Genomic DNA, 23,033 nt, shown 5'->3' on the forward strand with positions numbered 1-23,033 from the left:
TGGGAATCCAGTCTCTTCTAAAATATTTGGTCAGCTCTGATAATAGGGCATTCACTATAACAATAGCAACTCCTGTTCAATAAACTTTAAAACATTCTTTATTATGGCCCCACAAGTATTTATTAAGTAACTATCAAGTTTCAGGTATTCTGCTAGATCCAGAAAATAAATAGATGAATAAGAAGCCACCCTGCTCTGAACTATCTTGAACTGAAATATTTGTCCTCTAATATTTTCCAGCATGTCCTGTCTCTCCTTTCTAGATCCAAACAGTAGATCATAGCAGCCTTGGCTTTGGGATTTGGAACCAGGAAATGTGTTCCAATCCTACCTCTGCTAACACTGATAATGTGAAATTGAACAGATGACTGTAAAATGGAGACACTAATATCTATCTCTGTGCTATAGCGAAGTAATAGCTCATGGGAAAAAGTGTTCAGTACTGTATTTGATACATAGTAACTTTAAATGCTAGTCTTTGCAGTAGTAACAATAATACATATCAATTTAACTTTTTATCATTTGAAGACTGATGAGAAACATCTTCATGATTTCTTGGTTCTTCCTATTATTGATTACTGTCCTGTATATATTTTTCTGTTTATCAATGAGCTTCTTACTTAGCTGAATATAATATCCTTTATGTAGTTTTACTAGAGCCAAATTGAACATAATTATTTTCTGCTTTTGTGTAGATTTCCTACTTCAGTCAATGCAAAGAACAAAATTAATTTTGGGGGGGACTCATTCTACTGAAACTGAAGTCTGAAGTGCCCTAAAGTCATCTCTCCATGGATTGCTCTTTACTTTTCACACTCAGATCTCATCTTGTACTTATTCTCCTAGAAGAATGCTGGGCCATTTTCTCCCAAAAGACACCATCTTGCTACTTAGTGTTACAAATTTCTGAGATTCATACAGATACTTTTTTTATCTAAAATGTCTCTCAATTTTATCAATGTTGGTCCCCAATGAACATGAGAGGAAAGTCAGCTCACTGTTGGCCAGTTGCTATGGAATGATGCTGAGGAAGGACTCAGTAACAGTTTAAGAATGCTTGAGATAAGGTTACTCTGTTGAGCATTAGAAACAACAGAAGCAAGCCTTAATGATTTTTTTTCACTAAAATAATGTGTAGAATGATACAATATCTAATAGGAGGCTTCCAAACATTTGCAAATTGCAAACTTTTCTTTTTATTGTTTCTTGATAATAGATAACATAAATCACATCATAGTCTGTAATAAAACATAGAAGCATTTCTTAAGAATAAATCTAAATTTTCATTAATTTAATTCAGAATACATCCAGTGAGTCCACATTGACAGATATAATTTAGGGCTAGATAGATAGATAGATATTTTTTGGGTTTGTTTTAAATAAAATCTGATTAACTGTAATGAAGACTATTACATGTAGAACCAAGTTGGTTTAATCAGGTCGATTTGGAATTTAACTCTAAGGACTTGTAATTCTTTCACATAAATTCCAAAGATCCCTGGGTAGCTTATAAGAGGCTTTTCATGTTGATGAATTGTGGCATTCCCTGACTCAGTTCTTCTCAATTGGGGGTGATTTTGCTCTCCAGGAGACATTTGGAATCTCTGAAGACATTTTTTTTGTTGTCACAGCTAGGAAGATACTTCTAGTCAGTAAGCGCCAGAGATACTGCTAAACTTCCCACAGTGCACACAACAGCTCCTTACAACACAAAAATTATGTGACACAGAATGTCAATAGTGCTTAGGGTGAAAACCATGGACCAACACAATGGGTCCTAATCTTTTGGAAGCTGCAATGGTTTTTTTTTTCCCCTGTATTTTCTTTATTTCTACTTCTGCTTTACTTTGCCCCTTGCCATTATTTCTCAGGTTCTAATTCTCTCCCATCATTTTTGCACTTCAATTTTTCTTTTTCTTCTTTAAAAAACACCAATTAATATCTAATGCTTTCTTATAGAGTCAAACTATGAGAACTATTGCTCCATGGCACACCCTGATAATTAGTTATGTGCTGAATTGCTGTAAAACCAATGTTCAAATCATTGCCCTGGTTAAGGAGGGTTTTTCCAATGAATACCAGAATTTCGGAGAATTGCAGATAGTTGTAAGTGTACAGACCAGCCCTTCCCTTGAAATGACAGTATGTCAACAGAGATGCTTAGCCTAGTTAATTGATAGGATGCTGTGGTTTACTCACAATAACTTTTCTGACATGGGTATAAATATGTAGAGATTTAATGCAAAATCATAGTGCAGGGGGCAATTCTTTGTCCTGCCTCATTGTACCTTCTATAGCAGTTTATACACAGTAGATTGTCAGAGTGGCTAATTGATAGTAGAAACAGCTGTGTGGTTTGGGCATAAAGTATTGACTAAAATTCCAGAGCATCTCTGAGTTATGTGTTTGTGTTTCGTGCCCTCCCTGATTTTCCTGGGGAGGGGAGCTGAAGTGAGCTGTTGGAAGACAGAAGACCTTTCACTTGTCCCATATAGGGTTCCCTTTCTGGAGGGTTTTTTTTTTTTAATCACAACATTTTTAGAACAGCTCATATAGGTGTCCCCCTGCTCTTCACCACAATACTTTTCTGGGTAAAAATGTAACAAGATTTGGATAACTTTATCTCAAAAATATCATTTGGAGAACTGGAAATTTTCTTGAATCTTTTCTCCATTATTTTATCTCTCAGAAGAGTTAATATCAAAAAGATCTGTCTTTGTAGATACTCAATTAAATAAACTGCCTTAAAATGTCTTGCTTTCCTGAGATATTTTTTCCTAAGCATCTCCTATTTTTGAAAATACTAAGTACTTTATGTTACTAAGTAATAAAAAAAAAACCCTGTTTTTGGCTTTATGAGGAAAGATAACCCCAAACATATAAGATAATTGAAAGATATCTATACCAAAATTAATAAGTAAATAAAATCTAAATTATGAATTATAATTGAGAATAAATGTTTTTTTTTTAAATAAATGCTTTTAGAGCTGAGTTTTGAAGCAGAACTTGAAAAGAAATAGATGAAAAAAGAGTAGTCCTTGCAATGTTTTCTTTTTTCCAAAACTGTTTTATTTTGGAAAATTTTAAATAGCCAAGAAAGTAAAGAAAAGAGAATAAAGAGCTCCCAATTATCCATCACCAGGATTGAATAATTATCAACATTCTGCCATTCTTTCCTCAGCTCTCTTGTGTTATTGCTACTTCTATGAACATGTTTTAAATTACAGAATTCATATCATTTTGCTCCTACGTGTCTAACTAATTGCAAATCTCTAAAAAAAAAACAACTGGATGTTTTAATTCACTCAATGTTTCCATTATCACAGCTAACAAAATTACTAATATTGTCTTGGTACCATCTAATGCCTAGATCGCATTCAAATTTCCCTGATTGTCTTCAAAGCCTACATTGCTAGGTATGTTCTAATTAGAATCCAAAGTCCACACATTGTATTTGGTTGTTAAGTCCCTTAAAGCAACGTTTCATTTGATTAATATTTAGCCTTATTTTTAGGGTTGATAATTTATGCAAAATACCTAATACTACTTGGCTAAAACACCCTTTCGCCATTCTGTTTCAATCAACTATGCTGCATGAAGAGGGAAAAGAGAGAGAGCTGTCTTGTTATCACAACAAAAATCTTTAAATATTTGTAATCTGCTCCTGATATTTTTTACCTCAATATCTGCCACTTCGGTGAACTTGACATGTGTGAAGTACATTATGGGATCTAGAAATAATTACAGTTACTGAAAATATTCCTTAGATCCAGAGATGGATAAGTCTGCCGTGGACCCTGTCTGAGACATATTGCCATGCAGTTTTGTTCATGTCTATAACCTCAGTCAGTCCTAGATAAACTCCTATTACTGAACATTCATTAAGCAATCATGCAGGCTGCTCACACCTGGCATAAAGCAGTACTCCTAGAGTACTTTCCTTTTGCGGGTAAAGGAAGCAGTTAAAATATTTTAGTCCTGAAATTTTGCACATGGATGTTGAGTTTTATGATATCTGAAGTCAGAAATGAATGCCTCCTTCTTCCTACAATCCAATATTGATTTGTCTCCTAAGACAGTAGTGACCACAGTGTGTTACTATGATGCAGGATTTTAGCAGCTTCAGAATTAAATTTTGGAATGTAAAGGAGACAGAAGTCGTGGAAATATTATCTTTTTAAAAAACATGATTCCAAAGTCACAAGTTTCTTAAATTAATATTCGAGTGAAGTCATTATTAAGTATAATGGTTATAAACATTCTCTCTAAGAAACTGTTTTTAATTACAGTATGTAAGCAACCCCATCATTCCAGAAACTGTGAACACAGTAGATTCAATGGCAGAATTATTTGAGGGTTCAGCAGAGATATCTTCTGACCTGTACGCAATTGCTTCAGTTATGTATAACAATTATCCACGTAACAAATTTCCTGCGAGGAATAGAGTTGAAGACCAGCATTCAACAGTTGGTAGGTGCAATTTTTATGTTCTATGAAGTACACTTAAACCAGCAGTGCTAGCTAGCAGAGATATGAACCTTAGCTTAAAGTTCAACCACATTATTAATGGTTCATGGGCTGGAGTCAGATTTTTTTCTTCTTTAACTGTTGGATAACCTCATGCAGCAAATGGAAATGCCACACAGGCAGAAGCTGGCCCCTTCTAACCCGTTTGACCTTCCTCCTAGAGAAAGTAGCACCCTAGAGTCTTTGGCCAAGCTGCATAGACAATCAGTTATTACAGTTGCCAGAGCAGGTGTGATGGGGAGGGATTAACATATCTCCAAATCATTTACAGGCCTCACCCTCTCTGCAGCTTTTGACTAATAAGTTTTCAGATGTCACTAAAGGTAAATAGGTCAGAAAGTTACAACTCCGGTGCATGCAGTGATAAACAGGTGTAAGTGACCCCAACGACGTGGTGATGTCATTAGTATATACACTTGCTCTTCGGGGTCAATGGATCTTATTGTTTCTAAAAGAAGAATGTCATACACAGCAAATTAAAACTACTTGGTTAGAAAACTCAGATGTAAATTATCTCTGGTTTTTCTGAAATGCTAACTGAGAAGAATATCTTTCCCTCATCTTTTCTCTGATTTGGTATTTGTCCTGTTCCAAACTAAAAGTGTTATTTTATTGAAGGTGGAATCAGACAAAAAAATCACATTACCTTCCGTATATGTTTATTTCATTCACTGATTTATTCATTTTTTGTGCAAAGAGCACTGGGGCAATGCTACAAATTAGAAGTCCACAGTTTCTGATACAGATGTTTCCTTAAACATTTCAACTTTGTCCTAATTGCTAATTAACATTCCTCAAAGCACAAGTTCTAAATAAATTTTTAAAAACCTAACATTATTTGAAATCTTTATTCAGACAGATTTATGTATCAGTTATCCGAATAGGCTTGCTTTAAAATAATACTGGGTTTAGTGAATGTATAGTGAATTTTGAGTTCAAATAAAAGTCTCATTTCTATCTTTCACAGTATAATCTAGCAATGACAAAATATTTCAATTTGATATCATTGTGTAGTCTGTCTTTTCAGATGAAATTGCTAGCCAGTCCATTTTAGCAAGTTATACTGTCTCAACGCTCCTATCTCACATTTGAGAATAGTGTATAATAACTAGCAAAGCTACATTATGAATACAACATGTTCATAGGTATTATTAGGGAGTATTCAGTATACTTATTATTAGTTATACATTTACCTTTCATATAAAAGAGTGCATGGAGAGATTAACAAATAATGAGAAATCAGTTTTAAGATTTCACTGAGTGAACAAAAATAATTTTGATCATGAACCCAAATGCCTTTTTAAAAAAAAAACAAAACAATGATTTTTAATAGGAACTACATGGAACCAGCATATCACTGACATTGCTGCTGAACAGCTGTCTTACGTTATCAAGAGACTCGTACCTTTCACTGAGCACATGATTAGTGTATCTGCTTTCACCATCATGGGAGAGGGACCACCAACGGTTCTCAATGTGAGGACACTTGAGCAAGGTAAGAATGTACTCCCTTTGAAATAATTGCCTTCAATTATTGCTCTTGCACATTGTAATACTTTTCTTTTTATCCATATTAATTGTTCATTCTTCTCTTCAAGTGCCAAGCTCCATTCAAATTATAAACTATAAAAATATTAGTTCTTCATCTATTTTGTTATATTGGGATCCTCCAGAATACCCCAATGGAAAAATAACTCATTATACAATTTATGCAATGGAACTGGATACAAACAGAGCTTTCCAGATGACTACTGTAGATAACAGCTTTCTCATAACAGGTAGAACGAAGTTTTGCTTCTTAAAAAACTTTTCTGTTCTCATGGAAAATATGCACCACTTTGTGCCTTAAGCCCTGCAGGAACATGTGTTTCTTCATTCCAGATTGTGTTGTGCTATGTCATCATGGATCTTTTTAAAAATAGGTGAAGAAATAACTTGAGTAAATGTGTTCTCCTTTATATTTATCTGCAAAGAGGTAAAACCATCAGATCACAAGTTATCTTAGGAATATACTTCACCCAGGGAATTTTATGTCTGGTATATTAAAACAAGTCAGTGTTGAAGGCTGGAAGAAATGGATGTGAAAATCAGCTGAAAAGTAAATCAGTTGATACGGTGTTTGTGCCAAGTCAACTATACTCCTTGCAGTGTGCCAAAAGTTATTTTTCAGCCTCAAATTCTTCATTAATATTTTAGGAAAGAACTAAAACATCATCAACATGGGACGATCCTCAAGCCCAAGGTATCTTAGGAGAGTGGAGTTATAAGGAAGCTGGCCTGGGTGGTCGGTCTTCCAAATAAATTGTTTTCACTCTTTCTGTGTCAAGTGGCACTAATCTAAGAGTGTTATTTTAATGAATTTAAACAGATTGTTATTGTCTTTATAGGGTTAAAGAAATACACAAAATATAAAATGAGGGTGGCTGCTTCAACCCATGTTGGCGAAAGTTCTTTGTCTGAAGAAAATGACCTCTTTGTGAGAACTCCAGAAGATGGTAAGGCTACCCAGTGCAGTTTTAATAGAAAAAGCAAGTGGTGTTGCATGCTCACTGCCGCCTCCCTCATGCTGCCTTCAGCATGTGAAGCAATAACCATGGGAAAAAAATACATATTTTTAAAATTTTCTTTTCTTCCCCTAGAACCAGAATCATCGCCTCAAGATGTGGAAGCTACTGATGTTACGGCAAATGAAATAAGTTTGAAGTGGTTACCACCTGAGAAACCCAATGGGATTATTGTTGCTTATGAAGTTCTCTATAAAAATATAGATACCTTATTCATGAAAAACACCTCAACAACAAATATAATTTTAAGGGACTTAAAACCTTACAGCCTCTATAACATTTCTGTAAGGTCTTACACCAGATTGGGTCATGGCAATCAGTTATCTTCTTTACTCTCCATAAGAACTGCTGAGACTGGTAAGTTTTTTGTTTGCTCATTTAATAATACATAGTAATAAAGTAAACATGTCTGACAATTGCTATATTGTTTCTATTTTACTTAAGCTAAAACCCATCATTGTTCCATTTTGTAGAATCCAGGAATTTACTTGCTTTTTCTGGTAAACGTGTGGGGAAAGGCTTGCCATGCAAATTTTTTAAAAGTATGATTTGCATATAAGGAAACGCCACAATAAAAATCAAATGTTACAAATGAAAGGCTTTAAGAAACTAAAGACGTATTTCCATGTGCCTGTAAATTTGCAAATTGAAAACTACTTGCTTTCAAATTAGGTAAAGGCAGAGACACACTCCTAAGTGTAGATTCCTATACTCTACGAGGTGTGTGTATAGTGGGAAGAGGAAAGGGCACGCCTGGGAAGGCTTAGCGGGGAGGGAGCCTTTGACCTGGATCTTAAGGAGTCAGGCAGAATGCGCAGGAGGACCTTACGGAGGCTGTACAGTGGGTAGGCAAGCAAGGGGTTACTTGTGTTCAGTTTCCCGGACGCAAGAGCAAACAGCGCAAAAGAAGACATTTTGCCTGATGATTTTAGTTTATTATTTATGTTTATAATCATACATTGGAGCATCACTCTTAAGGCAGCTAGCTTTATAGAGCATGCGGAGAATTAACAACTAAATTTAAGTTTACTGTTTTATCCTTACATATAAAAAATAAATATTTATTGACTGACAGCTGGCTGAACCACATGGAATTGCTGTCCCTGTAGGTCATAATGCCCAAATATCAGCATCTTCCTATGGCTCAGCCAGATCCTATATGACCCCATCACTGACCTTGAGGATCAAGGAATCTAGTAAAGCAGCTTACCTTTGAGCAAAAGTATCCTTTTGAAACTGGTCACAATTTAGTTAAATAAGATGATGCAATACCCATTGAGAATGGCATTGGTTATAATTGCAGGAACAAGAGAATGATAGCAAGCATTTTTTATAATCAAGGGTTCCCCTAAGTAAAATCTAATTGATAGTAAACTACATACTCTTGTCTCATTGCTTTTATAGAGAATGTATTTCAGTATTTTTGTAAGAAAAATATCTGCTCTTTACGAGGCCTAGTTTCATTTTATTTTACACTGGGTCAAGGAGAGAAACAAGCATATTTTAAGCACCTACAAAGTGCAATGGGCTCTTCTATTGACTGTCATAATATTTGCCTTTTTTATTCAAGAATGAAGTATTAAGTCATTTTCTTCATTGCCTAATGAAAAATGGAGATCTGAGAGGTTCATCCTTTCAATAAATATTTACAATATGCCAAGCCCTACTGGAAATATAGCACTGTTGAATAAAATGAAGTTTTACTCACCTAAAGTAAATATTAATTGGTGGGTGTTTGATCTTTTAAGGTTTTATAGCTGGTAAGTGAAGGAACTGGAATTGGAACCCAATCCATCTAACTGTAAAGCCCATATCCTTTCACAATACATGCTGTTTTAGAAACCGTCAATAAAGTTGGTAAATTATAAATAAATATACAGAGTTCAGCAGAAGGAAGGCTTGCTTGAGTGTGGTAGGTAGTGTATGTGACTGTCTCACACGGGATGGAGAGCAATTTGAACATTTCACCTGAAATGTCATATGGTGAGCTTAAGTGTGACATTGTTATGTTACAGGATTAACATGCTTATGATTTTGTAATACAAGATTTTATAATAAAAAAGGGTGTTACTTGTGCTGGACCCTGTATATTCAAGATCTTCCTTCTTGTAGTTGCGGTGATGTTTTGCTGTTTTGGGCTCCGAACAGCATCAAAAAGGAAAGTAAGAACTTTAAAAAAATCCTGTTGTGATATTAAACAATAGCCATATTCATGAACATATATCAAATACTTCACTACGTAAGTGGTCACAGCATCAAGAACACCTTATTTTTATGACTATCTATAAAAATCATTTTTTGTTTGCTATTTATTACATGCATGTAGTCTTTTTACTTAGTCTTAAGTAAATTCGATTATTATTTCACTGTTTTATGAGCTTAATTCTAAGATATGGATAACAATTTAAAAAAACCCATAAGTGAATATAAGAATTCAACTTGAAATGTAACTTAAAATGTAAATTTTACTTTTGGGAGATGTCTTAGAAAAGACACAGACCTCTTTATTTTATAGATGGAATATCAGAATATCAGAATAAAGTGACTCAAAAATCATAGTAGGTGATAAGTAATGTTTGGACTTGACGGTTAGCATACTGACAGCCTTCAAGGCTCCTGAGCTAGTGACAAAAGTAGAGAAGGGGAAAACAACTCGTGACAGGGTTCACTAGCTCACCCACTTGGGTGAGTGTAATTTGATTGTCTTTACACCAGATGCTTCAGAAGCGATAGTGGCCTTACAATAGGGTTTAGGGCTCAGGGCTCATTCCCCTAGTTTCTAGTTCTGTCCTAAATTAGGGTACTCTCAGTGTTTGTATATTCTCCATCTAGCTGGAAATGATGGACAATGGGATCTATGCTAGTGATTTTCCTAGATCATGTTTACCATGACTGAGCTCCTTTTGAAAAAAAGGAAGCTAGAATTGTAAAATAGAATCTCAAAGTGTCATTTGAAACAGGATGTGCTCAAGAACAACTATCTATCTGTTTCCGGGTCTCAGTATGCTTATTAGATATAATAGGTTTATTATTTACTCATATAAAAAACAAGAGCCCACTTTTTGTTACTGTTTTATAAGAAATGAAGGAATGTGCTAACTCATGTGTTAATGCTACTAATTACAAATAGTACTAAATTATTTGTTCAAATGTTTTATCTTGGCTGGAGAACTAGAGTTCATTACTGCTTGGAAGTAAAATATTATACTCTTGTGTCCAAACAGGAAAGATCAATACAAGACTGATTTAGTGTGTGCGTGTGTGTGTGTGTGTGTGTGTGTGTTTATGTGTGCTTTAAGTATGGAATGTACAAGTGACAGCAAACATCAGATTAGGTTATATTTTCTCATCCTTAGTATGCAATAATCACATAAAGAACTTTAAGTTCCTATGCAAATTATTCTTTGATGATCCATATATTTTCTTTCCTTTTAAAGCTATAACTTTTTTTTATAGTAATACTTTAACCAAATGCCTTGAATATGTCTAATTTTGGGCAATAATCATCAGTGGATAGTAACTTACATATTGACAAAAATTTTGTGTAGGACTTTATAAATTATATTAATTAATAATATTTCTTTGTTATCTACATAAGATTAAAACTATGTATGCCAGAAAACAACATTTTAGCATACTCAAGGTAACTTCTCACTTCCTATTTTAGTATAGTATCATTATGAACTAAATTATTTATTTTTAATTTTTACATAGATTGAGTTTATTTAAATTCAATCTATGAATTTAACTATACTAATTACCTTTATTCTTGAGTTATCTATTTTACATGCTACTTCCACAACTGGAAACACTATGCTATTTTAGAAAACTGAGGAGTTCATTATCACTCTCCAAAATTAGTAAGTCATCAAGTCGGTCTTGCTTTATTTTCCCTGAAGACTCAGCACTGGTTTTTCTCTCAGAATTAATGAATAAAAATGGAAAGGATATCAGCCTGGGTCAGGGATTCATATTTATATCCTGATACTGGTGATAGGCAAGCAACTCCAGAGGGCATATTAGAAAATGTCAGTGACCATTTTTCAAAATCTTGAAGTTATACTGAGTAATAAAATTCAAGCACAGTATCACTAATTTCTTTGTTTCTTACTATTAAAAACCTACTTAATTAAATTTTACTTATTTTCCTTATCTGTGTTTCTCTCCTATTTTTAGTACATTCTATGTCATGTTCAACATATTTATTCTTTCACTGAACAGATTTTTTTGGACTCCTTATCATGGCCTACAGCTCTAGTAGGTACCGTGGCTACAACAGTATATAAGACTAAATTCCTAGCTCCTGGAACTTAACATTCTTAGAAGGGCTACAGAAAATAAGCCAGTAAACAAATAATACATATGACTTTTGAAGTTGTAAATTTTATGAAGAAAAAATACAAGAAAAGAAGAAAGAGTTACAGAATAATAAGCACCTATTTGAGATAGAGGACTGATAAAAGGTCTCTCTGAGGATGTTATAATATATCCAGGAATATTAATAATCTACAGGATTAAATTAGATGAGGATAAGGAAGAAAAGTGTTGCAGAAAGAGGTATAGCAATTGCCAAGTCCCTGCAGTGAAGATACATTATACAGTTGAGGAAAAACAGAATATTTCTGTCATTCAAGCAATATGAGTTAGGGAAAGGACTTAGCAGATGAGGAGAGACAGACAGAGGTGGACCATGGAGATTTTTGGGTGCCAATGTAAGAAGTTTGTTTAATCTTAATAAGAAGCTATTAGAGAATGAGGCAAGAAGCTGGTATGATTTGCAGTTATAGAAGACTGCTGCTAAATATGTTGGATTTGGGAGTAAAGAGATAAATCATGTTACTAGTTTTTAAAAGGTTTTATTTATTTTTTAGAGAGAGGAGAAGGGAGGGAGGAAGAGAGGGAGAGAAACATCGACATGGGAGAGATACATTGATGGGCTGCTTCTTTCACGCCCCCCGTTGGGGGCCTGGCCTACAACCCAGGCATGTGCCTTCACTGAGAATTGAACCAGTGATGTTTTGGTTTGCAGGCTGGCACTCAATCCACTGAGCCACACCAGCCAAGGCAATGTTACTAGTTTTTTGGTCTGAAAATCTGGGTGAATAATGATGGCACCATTTACTGAAGTGGGGAATTTAGGGAAAAAGTCATTTTGAAGGAATTCAGTAGTTTTGTTTTGAACATGTTTGAAATACCCAAGTGCCTGTCATGACGGAGGTTGTATATGTGTTTGAAAGTGAGGGAAAGAATCCAGAGTTGAATGCATAAGTTGGAGGCATCACTATTTTTGTGATATTCAAAGTCAAGGGATGATTAAAAAGTCATATCAGGGTGCTTGTCCTGGAGAGGAAAAGAAGCATACAATTATGTCCTAGGCACTCTAACCTGTAGACCTTGGGAAGGCAAGGAGGAGGCAGCCAAGGACTAATAAGCAGAAGTGGTCAGTGAGGTAGGAAGAAAATCAGGACAAGATCATGAAAGGCAAGTGAATAAAGATTTTCAAGTGGAAAAATTCATTTCCTATGTCAAATGTTGTTAACAGTGAAGTAAGATGAGGGCACATGCAATTGATTAATGGTTTGGCAAGATGGAGGTTATTGATGACTTCACAACAGTAGGTTTCATGGAAAAAATATGAGGGAAAATGCCTAACTGAAGTGGGACTAAGAGAGAATGACAGGTAAGACAACAGCTAAAACAAGTAAAGGCAAATTTTGAAGAATTTTGATATAAAGTGGAAGATAGAATGGATCAATAGTTGAAAGAACAGTAGTCTTTTTTTACTGTAATAGATACAATGTATGGTTTCACATGCATTTCACATGTAATTATATAAATGATTTAATAAAAAAGGAAAACTAATAACCCAACAAAGAGGAAATAACTTCAGGTCTAAAGCATTTGACTGGATAGGTGGAGTGGAATCTAGTGCAAAAGTAGAGGCCCTAGGCCTTGGAAAGGAGTAGGAGAGAAGGCAATTAAAGGAAAATTGGTATTAGAAAGGGAATGTAGTTCTCTTCTGAATGTTTTTATTTTCTCAGTGAAATGAGAGGCAAGTTTATCACCTTTTAATGAGGAGGGGGGGCTATTGGATGTTTGTAGAGAGAGTGGATGGTGAAAATATGCACAACAGAGTGAGAGACTAAGTTTTACACACACACACACACACACACACACACACACACACGCCTCCAGACAGTGAAGATTTTATTTGATATTTGAGGTTATAAATTTAAATGAGACTAGTCAGCATGATATAGTGTTTTATTCAGACAGTTCCACCTGTTACATTGCTCATGTGGAACCAGCCCTGAGTTTGGTTTAATCCAAATTGGAATTTTGCCAGAAAAGAAAGGTTAAAAAAGGAGTTGATAGAGATTGCTAGGGAGAGATTTTATGAACTCTGATCTGAATAAGTAGGAAGATGATGGACAGTGATGATCTGATGAGGATAAAATAATTGTTCGATTGACAATACAAGAGTCAGTAAGCTGGAAAGATAGAAAGGGGTTGTCAAAGAGAGGAATACTGGCAGTGACCGGTGAATGACAAGGTTTTGGGTGTTGCTATGAAAGCTAGCGGTTAAGGTGAGGGAGAGGAAAAGATTGTTGGGATTACAGAGATGAAGGAATACAGAAGTAGGGCAGATCATTTGCATCGATGTTGACATCTCTAGGAATGGTAGAGAGGAAGTCAGTCAAACAGGTGGTAGAATTTTTAAGATGTTTGGGAAAGTGGCAGAGTTTTAATAGATGGCTGTCTTTTTTTCATTATTTTGATTTTTTTTACACTTTTATTGTATTTTTTCCATTACCATTTATTCCCCTATACTGTCTTCCACCTCCACCCATGCCCCTCCTCCGGTAATCACCACACTACAGTCTGTGTCCATGAGTTCTTTATCTTTTTTTCTCTTTTGCTCCATCCCTCTACCCCCTCAACAACCCCTCCCAGAGCTGTCAGCCTGCTATCTATGACTCTGTCTCTGTTTTACTTGTTACTTCAGATTGTTCATTAGATTCTGCATATGAGTGAAATCTTATGGTACTTGTCTTTCTCTGACTGGCTTATTTCACTTAGCGTAATGTTCTCCAGGCCGATCCATGTTGTTGCAAAGGGCAGGGTGTCCGTTAATAGATGAGTGGATAAAACAGATGTGATACATTTACACAATGGAATATGACTTGGCCATAAAACATTAACTTTTTTAAAAAATTAAAAAACACAAAAATTTTATACTAGATGACTGTCTTAAGGAAGTGTAGCTCATAGAGTTTTCAGGTAGAAGGAATGAGAAAAATTATGAATATGACAAAAAGAGGCAATAAATACAACTGTTCGTTTCACAGGTGCTATGGCTATAGGGATCATGGAGAAAAACAAATGGCTACCAATTACCCAGGAGGGCTAAGAAGTAGTGCTCTCAGCAAGCCCAAGATTCCAGTGAGAGTCAGAAGGTTAACACAGCATCAAGGGGAATTTTGGGTGTTTGGGAAGGCATAGTAGATTATATTGCTACATCAAACTATGCTTTGATTTACAAACCTTCCAAAATTTGTGGAACTGTCAAAATTCTTATGTCAGTTTTTTTTATTAGGTCTGCCTTAGATGCAATACACTTCATAGCAGGTAACAGCTGGTAGGAAGACAGTGTATCTATACTTTCAAGACTTCAGAATTTTATATCTCTAGTTTCCTAAATTTATTAGTAGCACTCTTTATGTCCACTGTATTTAGAATACTAATTTTAAAACGTTCATTATTTTTATTTTGAAAGAAAAGACTTTAACAACAGAACTCTACAATGGCAATAATTTTTACACATTTAGTTTATATTGCTAAATAATGGAAATTAAATATTATTATTATTCTGTGCAGTGTTTAACATTATCTTCGCAGCTGTGGTCTTTGATCTCCAGAAAATATTTTGTTTGCCAAGAGTGCATTATTTAAAATTGTATTTATTGATTCTGTATAGATGGGATGTATTCTCTCTGTTTTTTATCATCTGGATATGTTTTTATTCTGTTTTTATTAATTTTTCTGGATATAGAATTCCAGTTGTTTTTCAATTAATGTAAATTTTCATTTCTCTAGATGATATGTCTTTTTTTTCTGGTGCTGTTAAGATAATCTCTTCTTTGTATTCTATACTTTCACAATGAATTTGCTTAAATATGATTTTTTAAAAAATTCTGCTTGGAATTTATTGGAATTCCTTGATCTGAAGTTCCATATCTCTCTGATTTTGAAAAGTCTCAGCCATTATCTTTTCAAATATCTCTTCTTCCTCATTCTATTATCTTAGACCCTCTTAGTTGTAACCTCTATGTCTAATTTCCATCTTTATATTTTTCATATTTCCTTTCTCTTAGCTACATTTTTATAATTTCTTCAAAACTACCATTCTTTTCATTAAATTTCTCACTATCTTTGTCTAATCCACTTTTATACATTAAGATAATTTGAATTGCAGTTATTTTATTTTTCTGTTTTAGAAAGTCTGTCTGGTTCTTTTTTGACCCTGTTTGGTTATTTATGCTTTCTATTATTATTTAAAGAATTTTTGTTCATATTTTCACATCTGTTTTATTTCTTGAAATATACTACAAAGTCATATTTTTATTCTTTATAGTAAGTTCAATAATGATACCTTTTGTAGTCTGATGTGTGTTATTTATTTTTTCTTTAGTGGCTTTAACTATTGGTGCCTAATTTACTTGGGTGTTTAGTGATTTTTATCAGTGAGCTCATACTCCTTGAAACTCTATCTGTGGGAAATTTATGTGGCCTGAGTTGAAGTTGAGTCTCTTTAGAGAAGATTTATGTTCACTTGTGCTATTTGCTTTAGAATGATAGCAACTCAGGATTGCATATTTGTTTTAATTTAAATTCATGCCGTATAGGCAGCATGGATTTGGGCCACATAGGTTCATTGGGGCAGACTTGCAGTTCCAAAACTGCATAATTCTTCTTTCTTTCCCATCTCTTCATCAAGAGGAGTGGCAAGAGGGAAAAGTTTCTTTTCTGTCCTCTTTTGTATAGTGGGTTTACACCCCTCTCTCCATTCTCTGCAAGTGAATGAACTACATTGCACTAGTCCAAAAGTTACCTCTCATGGTGAATTCTGTGGCACTCTCCAGAAGAATGTAAAGTGCCCACTAGAGTTGCTTAGTATAAGGTTGTAGTTGAAATTGCATTTGTATGGGGTTGTAGCTCTTTATGCAGGGATATCCTTTATCCTTCTTGTGGTCAAAGGCTTTTTCTGGCACTCCACACAGCTGTTAATACAGAAACTCAAAGTTTCCAGAATTGACAATATTCTTCAAGGCAAAGCTGGCTTTACTACCAGCTTTCATCTTTGGATACCTGTTTTTACTCTATTTTTTTTTTTGTTTTATTTTACTTTGTTTCATTTTTTGGCCACCACAGATTTCTAGCTTTCCCATCAACTCAACAAGTAATTGAAAGAAAAATCTGTTTTAATTTTATGCAGCATTTTAATTATTTTTTAATTTTTTAATAATCCTTACCTGAAGATATGTTTACTGATTTTAAAGAGAGGAAGGAACAGGGTAGGGGGAGAGGGGGAGATAGAGAGAGAGAGAGAAAAAGAGAGAGAGAGAAAGGGAAACATCCACGTGAGAGAAAAACATTGATTGGTTGCCTTCTGTATCTGTACTGGCTGGGGATCAAAACTGCAACCTAGGTATGTGCCCTGACCACCAGGAATCAAACATGCAGCCTTATGGTATAAGGGATGATGCTCCAACCAACTGAGCCACCTGGACAGGGTAAATATTTTAATTAAGATAGTCATTCACTTTAAAATATCTATTCCAATATTTTTTCAGAATTGGAATCCCACATGTAGTGTTAGTATTTAAATATATGTAGAGAACTATTTATGACCATTAATATAATAAAAACAGTAGTAGACATAAAAGCTAGTGTTTTATTTACTTATATCCTGTATCCTTAGGAGACTTTTTTGCTGTCAGATCATACATAATATGCAGCATTATATCTCGGAAAAATAACATGCCTTGTCATAGATTTGTTTTAGACCAAAACTAATTATCAACTTATTATATATATATATATATATATATATATATATATATATATATATACACACACATATGAGTAATTAATGGAAGGCAGAATCATTTTAAGTGTTTTTCAATCCTCTTTTATCTGTGTGTTCTGCAGTGCAAGATAGCTTATTACAGTTACAACTATTTTAATAAAAATATCATCCTGTAAGCATTATTCTGTAAAATCATTGTATGAATTTTCTGTTGAGATAAAATCTCTTCTTACACAATTTTTAGTGTGTAATTTATCTACACCTTACTTCATTTAAGATAGTCATTACAATCACATACTAGTCCACTTGGCTGAGAACTTCAGCAGATTAGATTTTTAGGATGGAATTGTTTTATGGATATATTTTATTTTTCTTTTCATTTAGTGCCTGATAGTGCACCAGAAAATATTACTTACAAAAATATTTCTTCTGGAAAGATTGAAATATCATTCCTTCCCCCAAGTAGTCCCAATGGAGTAATACAAAAATATACAATTTATCTCAAGAGAAGTAATGGAAATGAGGAAAGAACTATAGATACAACCTCTTTGACCCAGAGCATTGAAGGTAAAAATATATATATACATATATATTTATAATGTTGTATATTTAGATTTATATTGACAGAGTGACCACAAAATATTAGCTTGTTATATTATCAATGGTATGTGTGAGTAGTTTTCTACAGATTATGAAAATTCTGGCTTTTGGATTAAGTAAGTTAGGAATTTATTTCAGGTGACATGAAAGAATATTCTAGGTCAATTTTTGTCCATATTACCCTATCTCATTTTTTCTTCTTAATAGTAGTTACTATTTCAAAGATTTATACTTTCATTTAGTTTTTACTTTTGGAAGATTAAGAGACATGTGTCTAACAATGCAATAATATGTATCCTTGTACATATTATTAAAGGATATTTTCTAAGTCTCATCTTGTCAATTTTATTTTTATTTAGGACTGAAGAAATATACCCAATATATGATTGAGGTGTCTGCTAGTACGCTCAAAGGTGAAGGAGTTCGGAGTGCACCCATAAGTGTACTAACAGAAGAAGGTGGTAAGTATAACAGTAGATAGTGATATTTTGAATTTATCACATTTCAAAAGCCATGTATATAGATGAAAGTATAATGTAAAAAAAAAATCCCCTATCCTTTGGTATCAGTTGTGTGCTATGCCAGTATTACACAGATTTCATTGTCATGGTATACAAGCTAGCATAGTCAGATTTATGTTCAATAAAATTAGGTATAAAATGCTTTTTTGCATTATTCTGGAGTCATCTGTGCTCTGCTAAAGAAATCACTGATTTTTTTATCAGAATTTTTAAGGCTAAAATTTTGATTTGAATGGTTTGAACATCAGCTAATGTATTAGTTATGTTGTGTTTTTCAACTTGTTCATAAGATTAGACATTTACACAAGTTCTGTAGTAGATTCTGTTATGTCAACCTATTAAGTTTTTTAAATCAAATTAGAGTTAGTTTGCTAATGAGTTCAGGCTATTTTCCAGTTTTGCTGCATAATTCGCAAGATGGAACCCTGAATGTTAACAGCCTTCCTATTGAATATTTGAACATACCTTTTCCAACCTGAATAAAATCATCTTTACTACCAAGACCCCTTTACACCAGTACCTCACCAAATTAGAGGCATATATCATGTTTAGAAAATTACTTTTGAGGCATATACTCGGGTTTGAATTTGCATTTTATGTTTTATACATTGTGTGCTTTGGGACCGTTAATTTTTTTCTGTAAATGGAAGCCCTATTCCCATGAGAGGTGCACCTGTATATAGCATAAGTATATAGAAAGTTATCTTTGTTTCCCTTTCTCTTTCAAGTTTCCCCATATTCGAGCTGGGTTGTACCCTGAGGGTGTTCAGATTCTTGTCATTCACCAGGACAAAACGTGCATGGTAAACTTCTAAAAAGGAAGGCTTTTTCTCTGCATTTACTTACGTTATTCACCATAATAAAGTCTTTGGAACCCTGTTCTCCCATTTCAGGTCTCTCACTGTCTCACCTCCACCAAATTACTTCACCAAAGCATGGTGGTAGGGTTGCCCCAGTTTCTAAGTCTTCTTAGAGGTTAGTCTTTCTTACTTATTGTCTCTACTTATGATGCTTTTTTTCTCCACTAATATTTACCTGTCCAAATTTGCATTTTTTAATTAAAATTTTTTTCAATTATAGTTTACATGTAATATTATTTTGTATTAGTTTCAGGTGTACAGTATAGTGATTAGAAAATCACTATACTGTACAAAATGTTCCCCTCAACAGTAGGTTTCCAGTACCTACTTCACTGTACATAGTAATTACAATGTTATGGACTATATTTCTTATGCTGTACTTTACATCCCCATGACTATTGTGCAACTACCAATCTGTACTTTTCAATGTCTTTACCTTTCATACCCAGTTCTCCTCTCCCCCTTTCCTCTGGCAAGTATCAGTTAGTTCTCTGTATCAATCAGTGGGTTTCTATTTTGTTTGTTAATTTATATTGTTCTTAAGATTCCACGTGTAAGTGAAATCATATGGAATTTGTCTTTCTCTGTCTGACTTATTTCACGTAACATAACCCTTTAAGTCCATCCATACTATTGCAAATGGTAAGATCTCATTCTTTTTTGTGGCTGAGTAATATTCCCTTGTATATATGTACCACATTTTTTTTATCCACTCATCTATTGATGAGCACTTCGGTTGCTTCCTTAGCGTGGCTATTATAAATATGCTACAGTGAACTTAGAGGTGCATATATTCTTTTGAGTTAGTGTTTTGGGTTTCTTCAGATATATTTCCAGAAGTGGAATCACTCAGTGATAAGGCAAGCTCTGTTATGCTGAATTAGATAGACTGCAAAAGATATTGCATTTATTTTTTGAATTTTTCCAATTTTATTTTTTTTGCGATTATAATTTAGCGTACAAATGCCAAAATTATTAAAACAGCCTGTTATACTAGATATGCAATATTTTGTTTACATAAGCATGCTGATTACATTTATTAATCAGTACAAAATTTTACAAAAAATTACCCCAAAATATAGAAAGATTAAATGTAAAACACCAAGAATTATCTAATATTTCACAGAAGTATCCTAAAGCATAGTATTGAAAGAAATGCTTAGTTACAACATATGTTCTAAAGTAGTGTTATTTTTGATCAAAATCTTTTTTTCCAATAATAAACAAAAGTTAAGTTTTGCAAAGACATTAGGGAAAATATCATAGGTATTTGTTTTGACAAATGAGAGTTCTCAGTTAGAGGTAACACATGTCTTGGGGAAACAGACATCTCCAAATGATATATGGATTCTTGTGATAATCAGTATTTGATAGCATTTTTATTATAGTGCCAGTGGGAATACCTAATGAAAATATAAATACAGCTGTCACCATTATTCCTTAGAACTGTTCTCATAAACCTTTTCTCTGCTCAATAAACTCTTTTTTTTGAGAAACTGTTGCTACCAAAACAATGAAAATACAAAGATACAAACAACTATAACTGAGATTGCTCAGGAAATAAAAATTAAAATAATCCAGGTAGCATTTTCTCTAAATTATTAGAAAAAATGACATATACATGTATTAACATTGTTCAAATATACCAAAATTTTCTCAGAATTCCTATTAGCTTCCTATTTAATTGCCATGTAAAACTATAACAATGATCAAAGTTTTAGTAATTTATATCCTTTTATATGCAAAAAGTTATATATTAATAACCTAAGACATTATTATAGTAGCTGAGAAATGCCATTCCAAACGTTTTATCTAAATAGAAATGTAAACTTGGCTAGCTAGTTTACAGCAATATTTTTTAGTACTTATTCAATGTAGAATCGCTAACGTATTTGAATCCTTACATTGTTATAGCAAAATTAGAAATAGACCCTAAACTGTACTTTCCTGTTTATGTGCTGCATTGGTGTTTCCTTTGTTAACCATTCAATTTTGAAGGCTAAGTGAGCAGATTTTGATATTATTTTACATTTTATTGACACAAATGAAATCGAGGAATGTAGGTTTTTGTTTGTGGGGTCAGTCATTTTAACTGCTCTCCCAATGTTATGCTTATCACTTTTCCACTTCTTAGATGTGTGATTTTTTTCCATCTATTTTTACTGGGGGGGTAGCTTTTTTACTGCATATTATATTTATTCACCACTTAATTTTATTTTTATTAGAGAACAATAATTTACCAAGATGTACTTAAGCAGTAGGTGAATCACCATGACATACCCCTTGTTCTTTTTTCTCATGAAATGTTCTTTTCCATTGAATCACAGAAACAGATGTTCTAACACCACCATGCAAAATCTTCTTTTATCATCTAATTTTGAGAGTAAACATCAGTCTCCCATGCCCATGGAGAAAAGGGCTGTACTTGATTCATTTACCAGAAAGCTTATAATAAAAATTTTGTGCATCTTCATTCTAGCCTTTTAATATATGCTTAATAAAATAAATTATCCTATACTCTAAATTTTCAGCTCCTGATTCTCCCCCCCATGACTTCTCTGTAAAACAGTTGTCTGGTGTCACGGTGAAGTTGTCATGGCAACCACCGCTGGAGCCAAATGGAATTATCCTCTATTACACAGTTTATGTCTGGTAAGAATTTTTTTTTTCCTTTTTGGAAATAGTTCTGAGAACAAGTATTAATCTGTAACATAAGAGGAATGTAGTTTTTCAAATTTCAAAATTTGATACTACATTAGGAAACTTATTATTAATAGGCTGGTTAATATGCTTTTATTAAAAAACAAAGTTTTTCCCATATTATGTAGAGATCCAAGCATTGTCAAATAATATAATTATTTGTAATTAAAACAAAAAAAATTATGTATTATATATAATTATACTAAATTTCTTCTCTTTAAAGTTACTGACTAATCAACTTAAGTGCATACTCTTGTAGAGTTTTATACAAATACTTTCTCTGTTACTGTTTTTTTTTTTAAGTTTCCTTGAGCGTAATCATTTTAACTCAAATTCAACTAAAAGATTTTTTTTGAGAAATCTGTTAAGGTCAGTTTTTCATGGAAATGTAAGCAGTGGATTTATTTATTTTTTCTAATCACCTTTGCCTGATTGTCTGTTTATGCATCATTTGTGAAAATGATGAAATCCTATAGTGTGTCTCATGTCAATTAAAAATGACTATACTGCTTCATGAAAACTCAGTAGATAAAAATTCTAATTTTCATCTAATATTAATGCTCCTAAAAGGATTCATCAGTTATGTATCATAGTTACTAGTACATTTTAAATGCCTCAACTCAGAAAATACATTTTATACAATGTTTTATAGAACATAGGCATTTCTTACTTTGATTCCTGACTTGGAAGATCCAGCATTGAGAAGCTACAATAGTTTTTAAAAATCTACTCTTCTTTCTCCTAAATTAAGGTTTTTCTTTTTCTAATCTGTCTTTAAACTCTTTGCAAACTGCTGTGTAGGACTATACCTCCTATGTCCTTCGTTGCCTGACGCATAGTCCTTTTGCCTAGTCATGGCGGAATTGAGAGTGACATGAGAGATGTCAGCAGGAAGAGAAGCAGTGTGAAGAGGGTAACCGTTTCCTTCTGTCACCACATTTATTTATTTATTTTTTTATCACTTCATTTAACAATATTGATGGAGTACCTACATACCTAAAGAAAACACACGTATGACCCTTGCCCTTACGTAGCTTACATTCTCAGGGGATAACTGGATTATAGACCCATAAACAGAAAACTAGCTGGCTCTTGATTGAGATAGTGTTTTTGAATGGATGAATTAAGAGTATATTTTAAGAGTTAGAAATTGATAATTGACTTTTTCTCT

General features: G+C 33.6%; 1 protein-coding gene across 1 annotated transcript in view; it reads left to right on the plus strand.

Annotated features, from left to right (window-relative positions):
* Window positions 1-23,033, plus strand: part of PTPRQ (protein tyrosine phosphatase receptor type Q) — a 204,787-nt gene that overhangs the window by 30,498 nt on the left and 151,256 nt on the right. Inside the window, exons 10-17 of the mRNA XM_054580156.1 lie at window positions 4,290-4,470; window positions 5,861-6,022; window positions 6,126-6,305; window positions 6,915-7,022; window positions 7,167-7,448; window positions 17,566-17,748; window positions 18,141-18,242; window positions 21,694-21,814. Coding sequence (XP_054436131.1) covers window positions 4,290-4,470; window positions 5,861-6,022; window positions 6,126-6,305; window positions 6,915-7,022; window positions 7,167-7,448; window positions 17,566-17,748; window positions 18,141-18,242; window positions 21,694-21,814 — 1,319 coding nt within the window. The remainder of the gene's footprint in view (window positions 1-4,289; window positions 4,471-5,860; window positions 6,023-6,125; window positions 6,306-6,914; window positions 7,023-7,166; window positions 7,449-17,565; window positions 17,749-18,140; window positions 18,243-21,693; window positions 21,815-23,033) is intronic.

This window comes from Pteronotus mesoamericanus, unplaced genomic scaffold (genome assembly GCF_021234165.1).
Source record: "Pteronotus mesoamericanus isolate MK-2021 breed Mesoamerican mustached bat unplaced genomic scaffold, CSHL_Meso_final contig_56, whole genome shotgun sequence".
NCBI classification, from domain to species: domain Eukaryota; kingdom Metazoa; phylum Chordata; class Mammalia; order Chiroptera; family Mormoopidae; genus Pteronotus; species Pteronotus mesoamericanus.